The 15,783-nt window shown below is 33.8% G+C and overlaps 1 protein-coding gene and 1 pseudogene across 6 annotated transcripts in view; both read right to left on the bottom strand.

The window, feature by feature from the left end:
- The window catches only part of LOC148614239 (glutamate receptor ionotropic, kainate 2-like), a 95,045-nt gene that overhangs the window by 57,839 nt on the left and 21,423 nt on the right, over nucleotides 1-15,783 (bottom strand). For all 6 annotated transcript variants that reach the window (XM_088588212.1, XM_088588214.1, XM_088588211.1 and 3 more), the window contains one exon: nucleotides 8,173-8,336. In XM_088588212.1, the coding sequence (XP_088444338.1) occupies nucleotides 8,173-8,263 (91 nt within the window). In that variant the 5' untranslated portion in view covers nucleotides 8,264-8,336. The remainder of the gene's footprint in view (nucleotides 1-8,172; nucleotides 8,337-15,783) is intronic.
- On the bottom strand, nucleotides 1,214-3,557 carry LOC148614240 (uncharacterized; annotated as a pseudogene).

Raw genomic sequence — 15,783 nt, forward strand, 5'->3', positions numbered from 1 at the left:
GCCATAGCAACCATGAGTATATTTTGTCAATAATGGTTATATCTAATTACATACTGAGAACATTATTTTTATTGGGTTATATAACATCACATGGATTAAAAAACTGCACATTCTTGAATATTGTTTTGTAGAGCTATCAGAGACATACAATACATGTATTATATACATCTTACAGTATGTAAATGCACATGCTTCATTACATGGTCATCTCCATTTTAAAAACTCATCGATCATGTTCATAATAACAAGTATCGGTCAATCACTTCAATGCATTTGGTTAATAAAATTTTAAAATTTAATCAATATATATGGCTGAGTTATATATCCCCTTGACGTTTGTAACTATGTATTTTGCTAATTTGAAAAAAGGGAGTTTTGGAGTAAATGTACATGTGACAACGACTCACACGATACAGGTATACTCGAGAATTATACAACATATCAAGGAACGTCATATTTACATGTATTTGTTTAGCTTAGTTTATGTTTTGTTTGTTAGCTTTTTTTGTTTTTCTTGATTGATTTTGTGTGAATACATTACTATTGATCGTTTCTTGCGATACTGACAGACATTATAATTCTATTGTTGTATACAGAGTTATTAAATCCGGTTTGCTTCCGTGTTTTTATTTTATGCTGAATGTTTTCAGAGTTTGATACAATCATGGAAGGTCTGAAATTCAGGGTCATCAGCATAGAGTACTTTTTAATGTAGGGGGAAATAAAAAGAATTCAGTATTTAACATAATTTAATGTTTTGGATAAAGAAAGGTTGGGTACTTGAAAAAGACAGATACATGTATGGAAATAATAACGAAATAGGACCAAATTATTCCATGACAAACTGACGGACAGACAGGAAAAAATTTCGCCCGAAAAATAATCTCTTACAATATCTTTTTAGCATTGTAATTTACTTGTAGCAGAAGTAAACAACACAATTCGGACAGATCGGTTGAAACCTATGACCCTTCAAAAGTTCGTTTACGAGAACAAAGTGATTTGTTTTGAATATTTCAAAGACCAAAGATAATCCAATATACGTCTTACTTTGTATTATCATTCCAAGTCACAAAGTATTTTATTTTTTGACGGACGTATGAACACTGATATTTCTATGTCCCCGCCGCAAATGGTTACAGCGGGGACACAAAGAAAAGCAATTAACTTTATACAGGTAAGACTCCTCTGATCATACATGTACTTTAAATAGTTAATTTAAATGTATTTCCCTATATGTGTCAAGGGGCTTTAATGTAAAACTGGTATATGAATTCTTAATCAATATCACTGACATGTCATTCCTCGATTGGTCATCACTCTTTGATTCTGACTCTGTTTCAAGCGGTGGCATATCTCTAGCATTGATAATAGAGTCGGAGAATCGACAAGATGGAATTGGCTGTTGTTGCCATCTACTATACCCTAGATACCAGATAGTGGAATAGATATGCGCACAGCACCCAACAACTCGTGCACCGACTTTGCAGGTACAATACCAATCTGTGATGTCGTCATCGATTCACAAACTATAGACCTTCGACGAGGAATGTCTCTATAACTCTAATAACTCTAAGCAAGTTGAGTCTATCCTTGCATGTTTGGAGAACATAGTTATCATCAGACAGATGACTCTCTGTATTCCTTGGCGATAACTTGAGTTGGTATATACCTATAGTTATGTCTCTGATTTGTTGTAAGCTTAGCCTAGGAAAATCGAGCACATTTTCAGTTCCGTTAACCTATGTATACATGGCCTTTTTCCCGATAAGATTGTTTTCTTCCACAATTTGTTGTATACGGTTTGGTGGTTGTGCTCTTTCTACCATTTTTTGCCCCATTTTTTTCATTTCCGAAGTCATTAATCAAAGGAGAACGGAAGCAGTTTATCAAGGCTGCACAAATCATTACAAAGTCTCCTATGTGAGGGACAAAGCGAAACTTTGTCTAAAAAGTGCCATTGTCCAGTGTGGTGGACCTGTTTTTCAACAAACGGTCAGCATTCCAATGGGAACAAATTGTGCTCCTTTACTTGCTGACCTATTTCTTCACTCTTATGAGGCTGACTTTATAGCTGATTTGATCAGAAGAAAGAATATCGTTAGGCTAGATCCTTAAATCTCAGTTTCCGCTATATAGATGATGTATTATCTTTAAACAATCCTAATTTCGGGGATTTGATACATCGCATCTACCCAAAAGAACTTGCGATAAAGGATACTACATACACTGTGCAGTCAGCCTCATATCTTGACCTACACTTAGAAATCGATGGTAAAGGAAAACTATTGACCAACCTTTACGACAAACGTGATGACTTTTCTTTCAGAATTGTCAACTTTCCTTTCATCTGTGGCAATATCCCTTCGGCTCCTGCGTATGGAGTGTTCATATCATAACTCATACGTTATGCCAGAGCTTGCCGAAACTACGCAGAATTTTTGTATCGCGCCAGAACTCTAACAAATAGGCTTCTGGAACAGGGTTATGTTGCTACAAGATTGAAGTCATCACTACAGAAGTTTTATGGTCGTCATCATGAACTCCTGGATCGTTATGGTGTATCCATCAGCACCATGAAAACTGGTTTATTCCACGGGTCATAGTTCACATTTCCTCGTTTGTCTCCCCCAGACTTGACTTTTTATGAGCAACTCGGCGGGTGTTTCTAGAAAAGTAGAGGACGCTTACCCTACCCGAGCACATGGTCCATGCTCCCAGTTTTTTAGTGGAGTCCGAGTTCCTCATTTACTTTTGTTACTTTGTATGTATGATTTTAGTTACTTTATGTTCTTTGTTGTGTATGTTTGTTTTCCATGTCTGCTCTTTGTCCCTGGATTACATTCTTTTGATTACCGCTATAACCTTGGTTCCCTTGATTACTCTTTAATTCGCCCGTTGGCGCTCTCAATGACCCATCTTACTTTAGTGATCAGACGGGATCAATTAGCATCCTGTGTAGTGTGTTTCTTCTCCCCTTTTTTGATATAACATGGCATCTCAACATTTAAATTCATATGTTCAAGAAAGGTTTGAGCATCATTGTTATTACCTTCTGCAAAATAGGGGCCAATCACACTCAAAATATAACCATAGGACCCGACTATTAGCATGGGCTTCACCAGAGTTCTGTTCTTATGCAAACTGTATATACGTTTAAGGAACTGGTGATAGGAACTTTTTGTATATAAATGTAAGTTCCGTCTAAGACCAATACAGCCACATCATCTTGATTACCAGATGTTCCGTGGGTGTTGTGGGTTTTTCCACAAACTCAGAGTTTTTGATGAGAGATTCCTGCGCAGAATGAACAGCTCTACGAATTTGACGTGACATCAGGCTGAAGAGAGTTCCCAAGATCGTATTAGATAAGCCAGTCCGGAGCTTCACCAACAAAATGCCAAGGCACGTATGCACAGAACGTACATCGGAATTCCTCAAGTCTTTGACTTGCATGGCAACAACGTCAAACTGACTTATAGTCAAAACAGTTAAACTGACATATCCGATAATGCTAGTTGGACGTCAAAATTCAACTTCCCGACATCTTTTAACATCAAGCGTGTTTTTGTGAGCAAATCATTTAGGTCAGTTCTATTCAGAAATGTAGTCTGTGATGTTTCCTTCAAGACATTTAAAGCATTTTGCTTAAAATATTTCCCTTTTAAATCATTCGAGCAGCATCTGCTATTTGTGGCAATAAAATACCCTTTATCAATAACTAAACGCTTGAGTTTTGGCCTCCTTTGACACCATAGTCAAATGGTGTCTGCTGGTATTTTGCTTTTTGCACACTATACATCTGCGATGTGATTTTGCCGTTGAGGCTATCTAAAGTTGAATCGTTTAAGGGCTGAGACTCTGCTGTTTCAGTTCCCGAATCTTCATTTTCAAAATTATCATTCGCAACAATCACATCTTCGACCGAATTTACCTTGATTTCGCGACGAACTCTAGTTCTGCATTCGGAACAAATTCTATCTTCATCATAAACACGTCTATTCAGAATTGTTTCTATATGGGATATTAAATTAGAATTTGATATAGCGCATCTTAATGTGATTTACTCGTTTGCTAAATACCAAAAGTATATTTTATAATACAAGATTTGTTACGGATGGACGGACAGACGGTTTTCTAAAGTGTGGCCAATTTTCGCGGTGAAGCCAGAATATCAAATTCTGTATTTATCTCATCCATTTGTACATTGTAACTACATAGCAATTCATATCAAACGCGTACATGTAGGTCTAGACAAAAAAGAATGACCCACTGACAATAAAGCAAATTTCCCTTCTTAGGGATTTCCCGTTTTAAAGCAATTCATGTAAACGTGTACTTTAACTCCCAATCAATTCCATGTTGATTAGGTCTTTCAAAATTTATCTACTTATATGAGACATTTGTTAAATCGTATCCTATTTTATGCATACTTTTTGTTGAAGTTACAATGTACATGTAATACTTTGTCGTAAGTCTATGATTTATAGCAGGGAAATTTTGTATACTATACAATAGTTAATAAATGACGGTATGTTTTTTTGTTTTGTTTAAATATCAAGTCATATAGGCTTCGATTGTGCAAACGCTTAAAACTCAGTTATTTTCATCGAGAATATACATTCAGGAGGTGGAGTCGGGGTCAGCAGTTCTTGCCACCTTCACTCCCGTTTCCTGTCCCCCTTATTTCCAAGTTCCGTTTTCCTGCCCGCTCCCTCCATCCCGGTTCCCGCTCCCTAAACACCCCTTTAAAATAACACTTCGGTGGTACACAGGGTGTCAGCATTTCCCTTCCCTTTTACTCCCCGGTTCCCGACCTCCCATTTTTTTTCAAATAACCCAAAATGTCACTCCAGGTTTCCATACTTTCATATTCCCGGTTCCCGTCCCTTCCCTCCCGGTTCCCGTTCCCATATTTAACTCCCGGTTCCGACACCCCCTAATTCACGGGTTTCCACCCTCTCTACACCCCCTAAAATATAGAACATGGTAAGTCCCTATAAGAAAAGCATCTTATATTGATTAGTTACCATCGATATCATATACGGTAAAGCCTTATAAAGAACAACAGCAAATATTGATCTCTTTATGTCACCATGTTGATTCCAGTTAAATTCGTATAATCTATAATACAATATATTAATAGTAAAGACATGTCCACAGTTGAATATGAAAATAAAATCCGGCGTCGAGACTCGAACCGCTATCTCTCGCTCTGTGGTTGGTCACACTAACAACTTCGCCACGGCGAACTATCCAATATTGAGTGACAAATATGTATTTATCCGTACTTTCGGTACATAAACATCTTTTGTAATTGGTTGCGGAAATAAATAATTTTCTGATTTCACTTAAAAACGTACACCCAAAGGACGAAAAATACGCATCATTGAATCTTGTCGCATTTTTGTATTCTGCAAGACAGAATATTTACAACCATCATATATTAAAAGTCAAAAGTATTTTTTACACTGCAATCAGCGATACACTGCTGCAACTATTCCAGGGAAAATGTATATATATGTTATTTTATATATAAACAAAAAAAAAATAAATATATATTAAATACATAGTAAAAACAAAATTGCCAGCACTGAGATTCGTACCGGCATAGTCTGCTTCAATGACCGGCACGCTAACCATTACGCCATTACGTCCTGTTCACAAATATTCAAACTACGGCCGCTTGTAGGAAATAATATTAAGCGATTCCGAACCTCTCGTACAAACTACACCCAAGGGACGAACAACTTGCATTTATGATTCCGGTCGCAATTTTGTCGTCTGCGAAACAGATCCCTCCACCCTAAAATAAAAAAGAATAAAAGGTCCTATCGGTTGGTTGAAACAACCTCCGCAAAATGTTCAAAGAAGCTGAGTAATACATGATCAGGATCTTTTCAGGAAATAATAAGATATTGCAAGATAAAAACGAAAGACCGTGTTTTTGTCCCCACATTAATTCCCCATAAAAATATCCTTTGACCCCATTTTCTATGTCGTGCTTGATTTTAATATGCTAAAAAACTACCTGGATATGGATTCCATAAAACATTAATCGATTCTGGCGGTAAAAATCCTTAATCAGTTAATATTTTAGTCACTTACCAATCAGACGTACATGTTGACATCGCTTCGGAAAAGTGCCGTCCGTTCACTATTATCATGATAGTAAACAAAGTCCATTTTTCAGCTACGTTTTTTCATTTTTTGAGGGTATCCGCCAACGTGACCCGGCCACGATAATGTCTTTTGAATATGATTCTGCGTTACGCGAAATTAGTTTTTTTTTCTGTGGGTCACGTTGGCGGAGGCATTAAAAAAGAATAAGTTTGTGACGAAAATCGCATTTTTACCCTCATTTTCTGTTTCTATGGTGTTTTGACGTCTTCAAATATAGACGTAGGTGACACTACGATTAAAATACTAGGGATATGACAAAATTGAGATGCTTGGCCATCGTTTTCTTCTTTTAATTGGCATGTTCGTCATAAATTATTTTTTTTGAAATGGGGGGCCAAAAACGGGCCTTCGCTTACTAACTCTTTTTTTTTACAATGTAGCGAATTCACAGATGCCAATTTGCAAATTATCATATTTAGTTGATAATTTCTTGAACAATATAGGGTGTCAAATTAGTGATATATATTCCAATAAAGCATTAAAACATTACCTTCATTGTCCTCTATTATATGCATTGAGCTGATGTTATTTTCAATTTATGAGAAATAGAATTACTTTCCGATATTAACAATTTTATTCAGATGATTTAACATGTTTCATTAAATGTTGTTATTCGGGTCAAATGTATTGACACAGAAAATTTTATTCTACAAGCTGTTGTTTTCTTTAAATATTTATAAACACAAAGTATTATTTGTCTTCAATTTTTCAGTTTTAAATGTATGTGTTAATACTTAATATGAACTCTATACAAATTACAGACACAATGTATTGAAATTCTTATCATATTTAATTATCAATTGAATCGATTGGATATTTATAGCCTTAATCTGTATGAAGATTACATTAACACTACTCTTTAGACGATTTTAATTAGTGGTTCTGCATTTGACATGGTGAGGAAGAACCACGTTATATACTCCCCTTTTTACCCGTCAATATTCAGACTTAAATATCGAAGATTGCTATGTGCATTTACGCAGTCTCAGATAAAGAAACGTTATGATCTATTTATATTGGGCAAAGTTTAGAAGACAGGAACAGAGCATTTTTTTTTCAAATAAGAAAATAAATCAAACTGTAAACGTTACAAGCTAAGGAAACAACTTTTACATACTCTACATACACATACTACATACTCAAATTCTCCTCCCCTAGAAATATATATATTATAAAATGTATCCATGTCAGTGACAAATTCTCCACTACAAAGCCATGTACCGCATAGTCAGTGGATTATGCAAAGGAATTGTGTACATCCTGACAATTAGAAATCAGAAAAAAACAACCCCCAACAAAACAAAAAAACAAAAACAAAAACAAAAACAAAACAAAAACAAACAAACCAACAAACAAAGAAAAAAAAAAAAAACAAAAAAACAAAAAAAACAAAAAGAACCACAAAACTGTTTCTGTATGACCTTTTGATGTAACAGGGTGGTCTATCTGGTGAAACAATTAATCTTCATCGAATTGGTTCAGCAGTGTGAATACAAGAGAGGAAACTTTATCTACAATGTAGTTTTACGTACGACACATTTTGAAACAGATACTAAACTACCAACAATATCAATATTGATAATTTCGGTACATGTTTTTTTTTGAAGAATTCACCTTTAATCAGCAGCATTAGTACTTAATAGTATACTTAGAAGTTCATGATGATTCACAAGAAGAAGTTGTATACAAGAACTCAGTACTGAAGATATCGAGAACGAAAGCTGAACCAAAAACCTGTAATCTCTACCAGGGTATATCAAAGGGTCTATTTTGCTGTACCACCATAATCAATATAAGAAACGACGCCTCAGCTCAGTTTAGGGTTACTAGATATTGCGCTGCGGTAAATTGTGGTACATCTAATTCGAAATCTGATCATATCCTCAGGGACCGATGTCTATCACCATTGGCATCGTTTCAGTGGTTTTAAAATTTAAAAAAATACAAATTATATTAAAATTAATTATAACAATCAAGAAAACTACTTACCGACCAACATCTCCTCAGGTAAACTGCTAATAGAGCGGAGTATTCCACAAATAAATAAAACATGTACAATTATCGTTTTTGATGACGTCATAATTGAGACGGAGGAACATAGTCCCTGTTATCGATACTGGTCGCTGTTTACTGGTTGAGACCCTGTGTTCAATCTGCAAAATAAGCATATGCCTATTATGTATTTCATATTGTTAACCTGATATTTCCACATTCCCGTCACCATTCAAATAGTTCTTATTTTTCATATGCCACTTCAGGAGGTAGTCCTAGGCTAACTGATTCAATTCTATTTAAAAAAAAAAGCTTGAACGGCTTTGGTGAAATTGAATATGATACATACACATAACTGATTGTGTTTATGGGTTACTTTGATGCTTACATGCTATTGAATGCTAAATACAAACGTTCCAATGAATTGTAATAGTTGTGTTCCATACCTTAGGTCTACCTCCTTAAATTATGATTATATGATTTAAAAGTTCTAACACCTTCATGAACAAGCTAAGTACATTTCAGATTACTTATTAAATTAATACAATTATCTCTGCAATTGAAATGACTAATCTCTCTTATAACTTGACCGAAATATCAATAAATCACTATACGAAAACAAAATAATCAAAATGAATGACGCTATTATTTCAGCAAAGTTGTATTTGTGGTCAAATATATATATATTGTACCCCAAAAACCCATTGATATACCTACCGGGAGAAATGAATTAATTCAGCAAATGTTTAATGGCGATTTACCTTGCAGCTAATAGTAATAATAAGTGGCTTCATTGTATTTTTATTCAATTATATTACTCATGATTGTGTGCAATCAAAGATAGAGAAACCATTTTTAACATTATACAATGAGTTGAAAAATACCAATATAAAGAAATTCCAAACAAATATTTATTATCATTAATGACAGAAAAACAATAAACAGAGCAAACAGAAGAACCAAACACAAAGCAACCAATACAATGTTTTAATTATTTGAAAAATAGCAATTAAAACGAATTAATAAATTACTTTTCTTCTTTTCTTCGAACTGTGGCACGTGCCGCAGACCAAGTAGGACATGGTTACCCTTCCGAAGCATCTAATTCCACCTTTTCATGGAATTCGCATTGCATAGTGCTCGAAGTTTTTGTGTTATGTCTTGTTTTCCTCATCCTCAGGTTTTATTAATAGCATATATTATCCGTGAATTATCTGTTTTAACGCTTCTATATTTTTTTGTCGATTTCATGTACACTGAACTGTATATTAATCAAGACAAATTTTGTCTAAAGGAAACTTGTAGAAAGGGAAAAAAACTGAATTTACATTTACTGACGAATTTTTTTTACCACTTTGAATAATTTGAGCATGCTTCATATTTTACATGGACATACATCTAGATGTATTACATATATTTCTATATCCCTTAATATATTAAGCCTACGAATTTTATGTTGTAGCATTTACTGTTTTTCTTGGAATACGGTCTTGGATGTAGGTTTTCGTAAGAGTTTGAAAGATGCACAACATATTTTCGGTGGTATAACTATATTTCCTCAGATGATTTTCATGATTCTTTTTAAAATTTTAAAAATTCTAAAGCAGTTGTTATATTCAAATAATGAAACGAGTATTTCATTGAGAAAACTATGCACAAACGTTCATAAAAATATGAATATATTCAACGTAACAATAAATACTGGATTTAATTATCAATGGGGTTTTGAATAATTTTCAAACAACGATTTTCAACAAACAAAGAATTATCAATTACATTATTTATATCTTATTCAGTACTGCCATATGTATCAATTCTATAATTGTGATTCTTTTTATCGTTCTCTATTTCAATATAATTTAATTCATTGTTTACAATTATAGGATGCTAGTTGACCATTTACTGTAAGAATTGCATCGACATGGTTGCAATTAATAAATACCAAGGGGAAACTGAATTTGTAACATTTTAAAAATACCATTGTATACAAAATTATTGTTGTGTTGAATTAAATGTTGTAGAAAAATTATTCTTTTTATAGGGAATCATCAAAGACCATATTATGTTGGTTGTATAGAAATAGCTGTTTTCCACTCTTACTTACGATTGTTGGTAAATTTTGGACTCGTTTGATAACTTATTTATCACCTCTGTAGATTTGATAATTACTTCCCGGTTTACTATGTATCAATACTCTTATTGATACCAGTGTTTGATATTAACACATTTGATGAATCTCTGCTGAAGAAAGAACGAAGAATCAAATCAAGCTTTGAATGAAAAACAATTAATTGCCTTGGATTTCATGCTAGTATACAGGTTAAGAAGTATCTTTTTTTCTGAGCAAATTGAAATAAAGAAAATACAAAACAAATCTTTACCTATTTACAGGATAATTAATTTTGGATGGCATACTACCAAAAAAATATATATATAAAAAATGGAGATTTAAGCAAAGATTCAAGATTCTGCGGAGTATAGTCATACTGACTATCAATGGCTTTAATTGCTTAAATATTAGAATATTGTATGAATTTAATCAACGATTAGTTAGTCAAATGAAATTAAGAATAAAGACCGTAGGCGCGTTGGCATTATAGAGTCCGAGAGTAAAACAAAAATACAAAAACATTCTTCACAAGTAACATCATTTATTACACCGCTAGCGTGATAATAGACAAGTTTAATTGTAGAAGTTTTTACCATATCTAAGAATTGTAAGCAATGAACGAAAACGTGCTTGGAGAAATTCGTATTTAAATGATGTGACTGTCAGTCTAGAGGTATGCAGTGTAATTATCCTCATTTATTAGGTAGATATGCTGTCATTCCCACGATATCAATTAGAGGGAGCAGGTGTTTGAACAAGATTTGTTTCTTGATTTTTGCCATTGTAGAATTTAATTAATCATATACCTATGATAAAAGTAATAATTTATGTACCCGGTAATGCAGATGCAAAAAGTGTCCTGACTTATAGCATTATTGCATGACTGTATTCTAATATCTTGTGTCGAATATGACTTACAATATTCCGCATTGGCAGTAAGGTTCTCTTTTCAAGATATAGATTTATTTCAAAGTCATGCGTACATTATTTGTGTTATTTCCATTCTTGAATCTTGGCGTATGTTATACCTTACATGTAATAAAATGTTATTCTGTAATGAACATACAGTCCTTTTTAAAACGATTGTTCCCTTTACTAGATGCATTTGGCAACAATAACAATAGTCCTGACTTCGTCTACAAATTTCTGTTTTTTTTTTTAGCTTAATGCATGTAGATGGTAAACTGCAATTACATATCTGTCAAGAAATAAACTCTACCCGAAAAGTATGTTTACATTTTTTGATATACATTCTTTTTCATGGAAAAACGTTTTTATATCTGGATTTGTGCATCGTTGTTTTAAAGTTGTTTTCACTTCTAATAATGCATTACGTATTGCCTTGTTTTGTATTTATTTCTAAATTCGATGGCTGATTGACGCACGTGCTTGCACTCATTTACCAATATTTCATATGATTTATGTACACCTATGTGCTTGCAATTATGCAAAATAAGATATCAAATTATAGGATTTACAAATATAAGATACACAAACGTGTCATTAATTCTAAGACTCAGCTTTCCCTCGCCCTCGCTTTTTATTGGGCGTGACAACGACATATAAAGTTCATGTTTGTGAGCTCGAGATAAAGGAGACTACAGAAACAGCCTGTTCTGCATCTTTTTGAGCTACATCTCGAATTGACAACAATAGTCATCTCAACACTAAGGTTTATGATAAGAGATACGACTTTAATTCTAATATCATAAATTATCCTTACCTGTGCAGCAATATTCCGTCACCTCTTGCATACGGTGTTTATATTTCACAATTGATTCGCTACGCTAGAGCAAGTACTTAATACTCTGATTTCCTTGAACTCCATAAATATCTGCGTAACAGACTCCTGAATCAGGTGTATGAGGAAATGCGTCTTGAAAGGTCTCTTATAAAATTCTTTTTTAGATATCAGTCCTTGGTTAAAAAAATACTCAGTTTCTTCTGAAGCAATGAGTAATTATAAGATAATTAATTGGAAAGAATGAATAACCAAAATATAATCACGAATGCCGAAGAACGCCTAGATTTGACAATGTGCGGAACTTGTTCCGCGTACGTGTTAAACCTTACTGCATTCTTGGCATGAGTGATTCACGATAACGAATTGATTATTCTATTCATTATATAGATTTCCTCAATTATTCGTTGCTAATTTCAACATAAATTTAAAAATTTGGGAACAGCGGATAGATATCAAAGTTGTTATGTTTCGGCGGGAGAAAGTCCGAGAGTGAAATTACCGAATATTTCATAAAACATTGCTATTCATATATATATAGGCTATATAGCACAGCTGGCCGAGTGGTCTAGGGCGCTGGACTTTGTGCAGGCGGTGTTACCATAGATATCACAGCACTACGAGTTCGAGTCCCGCGGAGGGAACGACCAAAAATTTGCATCGCAAATTTGACAGTTCTAACATCGTTGAGAATTTTTCAGACCTTTCTATACGTTTATATATGTTCCCTGTATCAATTTGATCCGATGGAGCAGTGTAGCAAATAGAGTCGTCATATATATATTTATTTATTTATTTTTTGTGTTTCTGTTTTTGTTTTTTTGTTTATTTCGTAAAATGTTCTTTGTGCTGATGTGACAATTGATTTACCGATCATGACAATAGAATACAAATGCTTTTTAATCACCACTGGTATAGTCACACCGCAATGGAATAGGAAGATTTAACGCGCTTAGAACTAGGTTTAATCTACCATTTCGTCTGATGTGCCTGTACCAAGTCAGGACCATTGCGATACCAGCTGCTCCGATGGTGTAATATCTCCTTTGCCAGATTTATTTTAGACTTGACTTTATCATGAAACGGATTAGTGTTTTGTAACTTTGTTGGTACCCTCATTTGCACACTCTCTTGAGTGAAGTAAAAAAAAACACCAAAAATGTTCCAGTAATGTGCTAAAGAGTAATCAAGGGAACCAAGGTTATAGCGGTAATCAAAAAAATGTAATCCAGGGACAAAGAGCAGACATGGAAAACAGACATACACAACAAAGAACATAAAGTAACTAAAATCATACATACAAAGTAACAAAAGTAAATGAGCAACTCGGACTCCACTAAAAACTGGGAGCATGGACCAGGTGCACAGGTAGGGTAAGCGTCCTCTGCTTTTCTAGAAACACCCGCTGAGTTGCTCATAAAAAGTCAAGTCCGGGGTAGACAAAAGAGGAAAGGAAAACTATGACCCGTTGAATAAATCAGTTTTCATGGTGCTGATGGATACACCATAACGATCCAGGAGTTCATGATGACGACCATAAAACTTCTGTAGTGATGACTTCAATTATGTAGCAACATAACCCTATTCCAGAAGCCTATTTGTTAGAGTTCTGGCCCGATACAAAAAGTCTGCGTAGTTTCGGCAAGCTCTGGCATAGCGTATGAGTTATGATATGAACACTCCATACGCAGGATCCGAAGGGATGTTACCACAGATGAAAGGAAAGTTGACAATTCTGAATGAAAAGTCAGTCATCACGTTTGTCGTAAAGTTCGGTCAATAGTTTTCCTTTATCATCGATTTCTAAGTGTAGGTCAAGATATAATTAATGGAAAACGATTAATTTGTTCTTTAAAATGATTACCATTAGTACTTTATTAAAGTCTTCAAACACAAAAGATATAAAAATAATCTAATTTCTTTTAGTCTAATAACAATGAACTAAAACACGAGGGATGTGTACATCCAATTTCAGATGCAAATGCACTTATAATTATATAACTGACATATTTAGTTAGTAGTTTTCCTTTTTTTTTCATCATAGGGGAATTTCTTACTGTACTTGAAGGTACAGCGAGGAAATGAATTTCTTCGAATATGTCAAGATTAATTCATTTTCTAAGGTATATTATGCATTAGAAAGATAATGGAATACAAAATAAAGAATACCGGCGTTTTCTAAAATAAAAGTTTTAGGGAACAAAGTGAAGCGGCTGGATTTCTAGTACATATACAAATGTGTCGCTTTTGTCATATAATTTTATCTGTACTGAACATTTTCATTCCCATATTTTTATTAGAATACATTGTCCATAATTCAAATATCTGTATGATAGACAAGATAAAGATTGTCGCCAAAGCTATGTTCAGAAGTAGGAAGTTGGACGACTAAGCTTATTGTTTTACCTTTTGCAAATAGCAAATAGCGGGTGTTTCTAGAAAAGCAGAGGACGCTTACCCTACCGGTGCACCTGTTCCATGCTCCGAGTCCGAGTTGCGCATTTACTTTTGTTACTTTGTATGTATGATTTTAGTTACTTTATGTTCTTTGTTGTGTTTGTCTGTTTTCCATGTCTGGTCTTTGTCCCTGACTAACATTCTTTTGATTACCGCTATAACCTTGGTTCCCTTGATTACTCTCTTAAACAGCCGGCTCATTTCACAACAACGAAAAGCAAATTTCAATCAAAGAAAACAATACAAAACCATACACACACTGTTATTGATTCGGTAACAAAGCTATTACCATTTTGTTTTTAAATCTTTAAAAAACAATACTTTGACTAAGAAGCTAGTCCCAAAATATGCCACACCAGGGACTTAAAAATGATCACCCGAGTACTGGAATGATCACGACCTTTATTTTGTGCGATATTTAGACGCTTTGTTATGTTTTTTTTTTACAATATATATTAAATTTGAGTTAATCTGCCAAACCTATGACTCAAACACGTGCAAGATACCGCTTAAAGAGATATAATGAATTCTGATGTTATCGTGGAATTAAATTTTATTTTATATCTTTTATCCTGAAGTTCAAGGTTGTACATGACATAGTCATGGGATATCGGTCTAAATGAGGATGCATGAGAATTCAAACGGGGTTGACATGGAAAAATACGTTACCAACTTTTTGGTAAGGCAGTCATTATATCTTTTGTCACGTAATTTCTTTTTTCTAATATTGTTATTAAGAAGCTGTCTTTGTAAGAATCATGCAAAATCTGAAAAATGTGATACACCCCAAAAAAGGCTACATATTTTTATTTTTGTAATTAAGTTGTTTTATGGGTCTATACTATGTAATGTGTAATTATTTATTCAAACCTGCCTGCTCTTAGGAGATAATCATTTTGAAAATCCAATAGATTCTATTGTATTTGATTGTCATATACAGAGTTATCTCCCTTAATTTTGAAATATACAGTGCATTCTATACAATTTTTATCTCCTAAGAACACGGGTTATATGAACAATTGAATGTTTATTTCTGTTAACTATGGCAATTCAAACAAATATAAAACAAACAAACAAACAAAACAAAAAAAAAAAAAACAAAACATGTAGGCTTTTAACCCAAGAATCACACTCTGCATGATTCTTAGCTGGAGTGCTACTTAAAAGTCGTGCTGTATGATGAATATGTTTATAAAACAATCAAGCACAAACGTTTGACTCCTGATATAAATGTAAACATATCTTATTTGTACCATTCTGTTTCCTTAAAGTTCTTTGTTAAATTTAATTACTTCCACCC

Source organism: Perna viridis, chromosome 6 (assembly GCF_037379345.1).
Source record: "Perna viridis isolate PV_CMFRI_1.1 ecotype Kerala chromosome 6, ASM3737934v1, whole genome shotgun sequence".
Classification (NCBI taxonomy): Eukaryota; Metazoa; Mollusca; class Bivalvia; order Mytilida; family Mytilidae; genus Perna; species Perna viridis.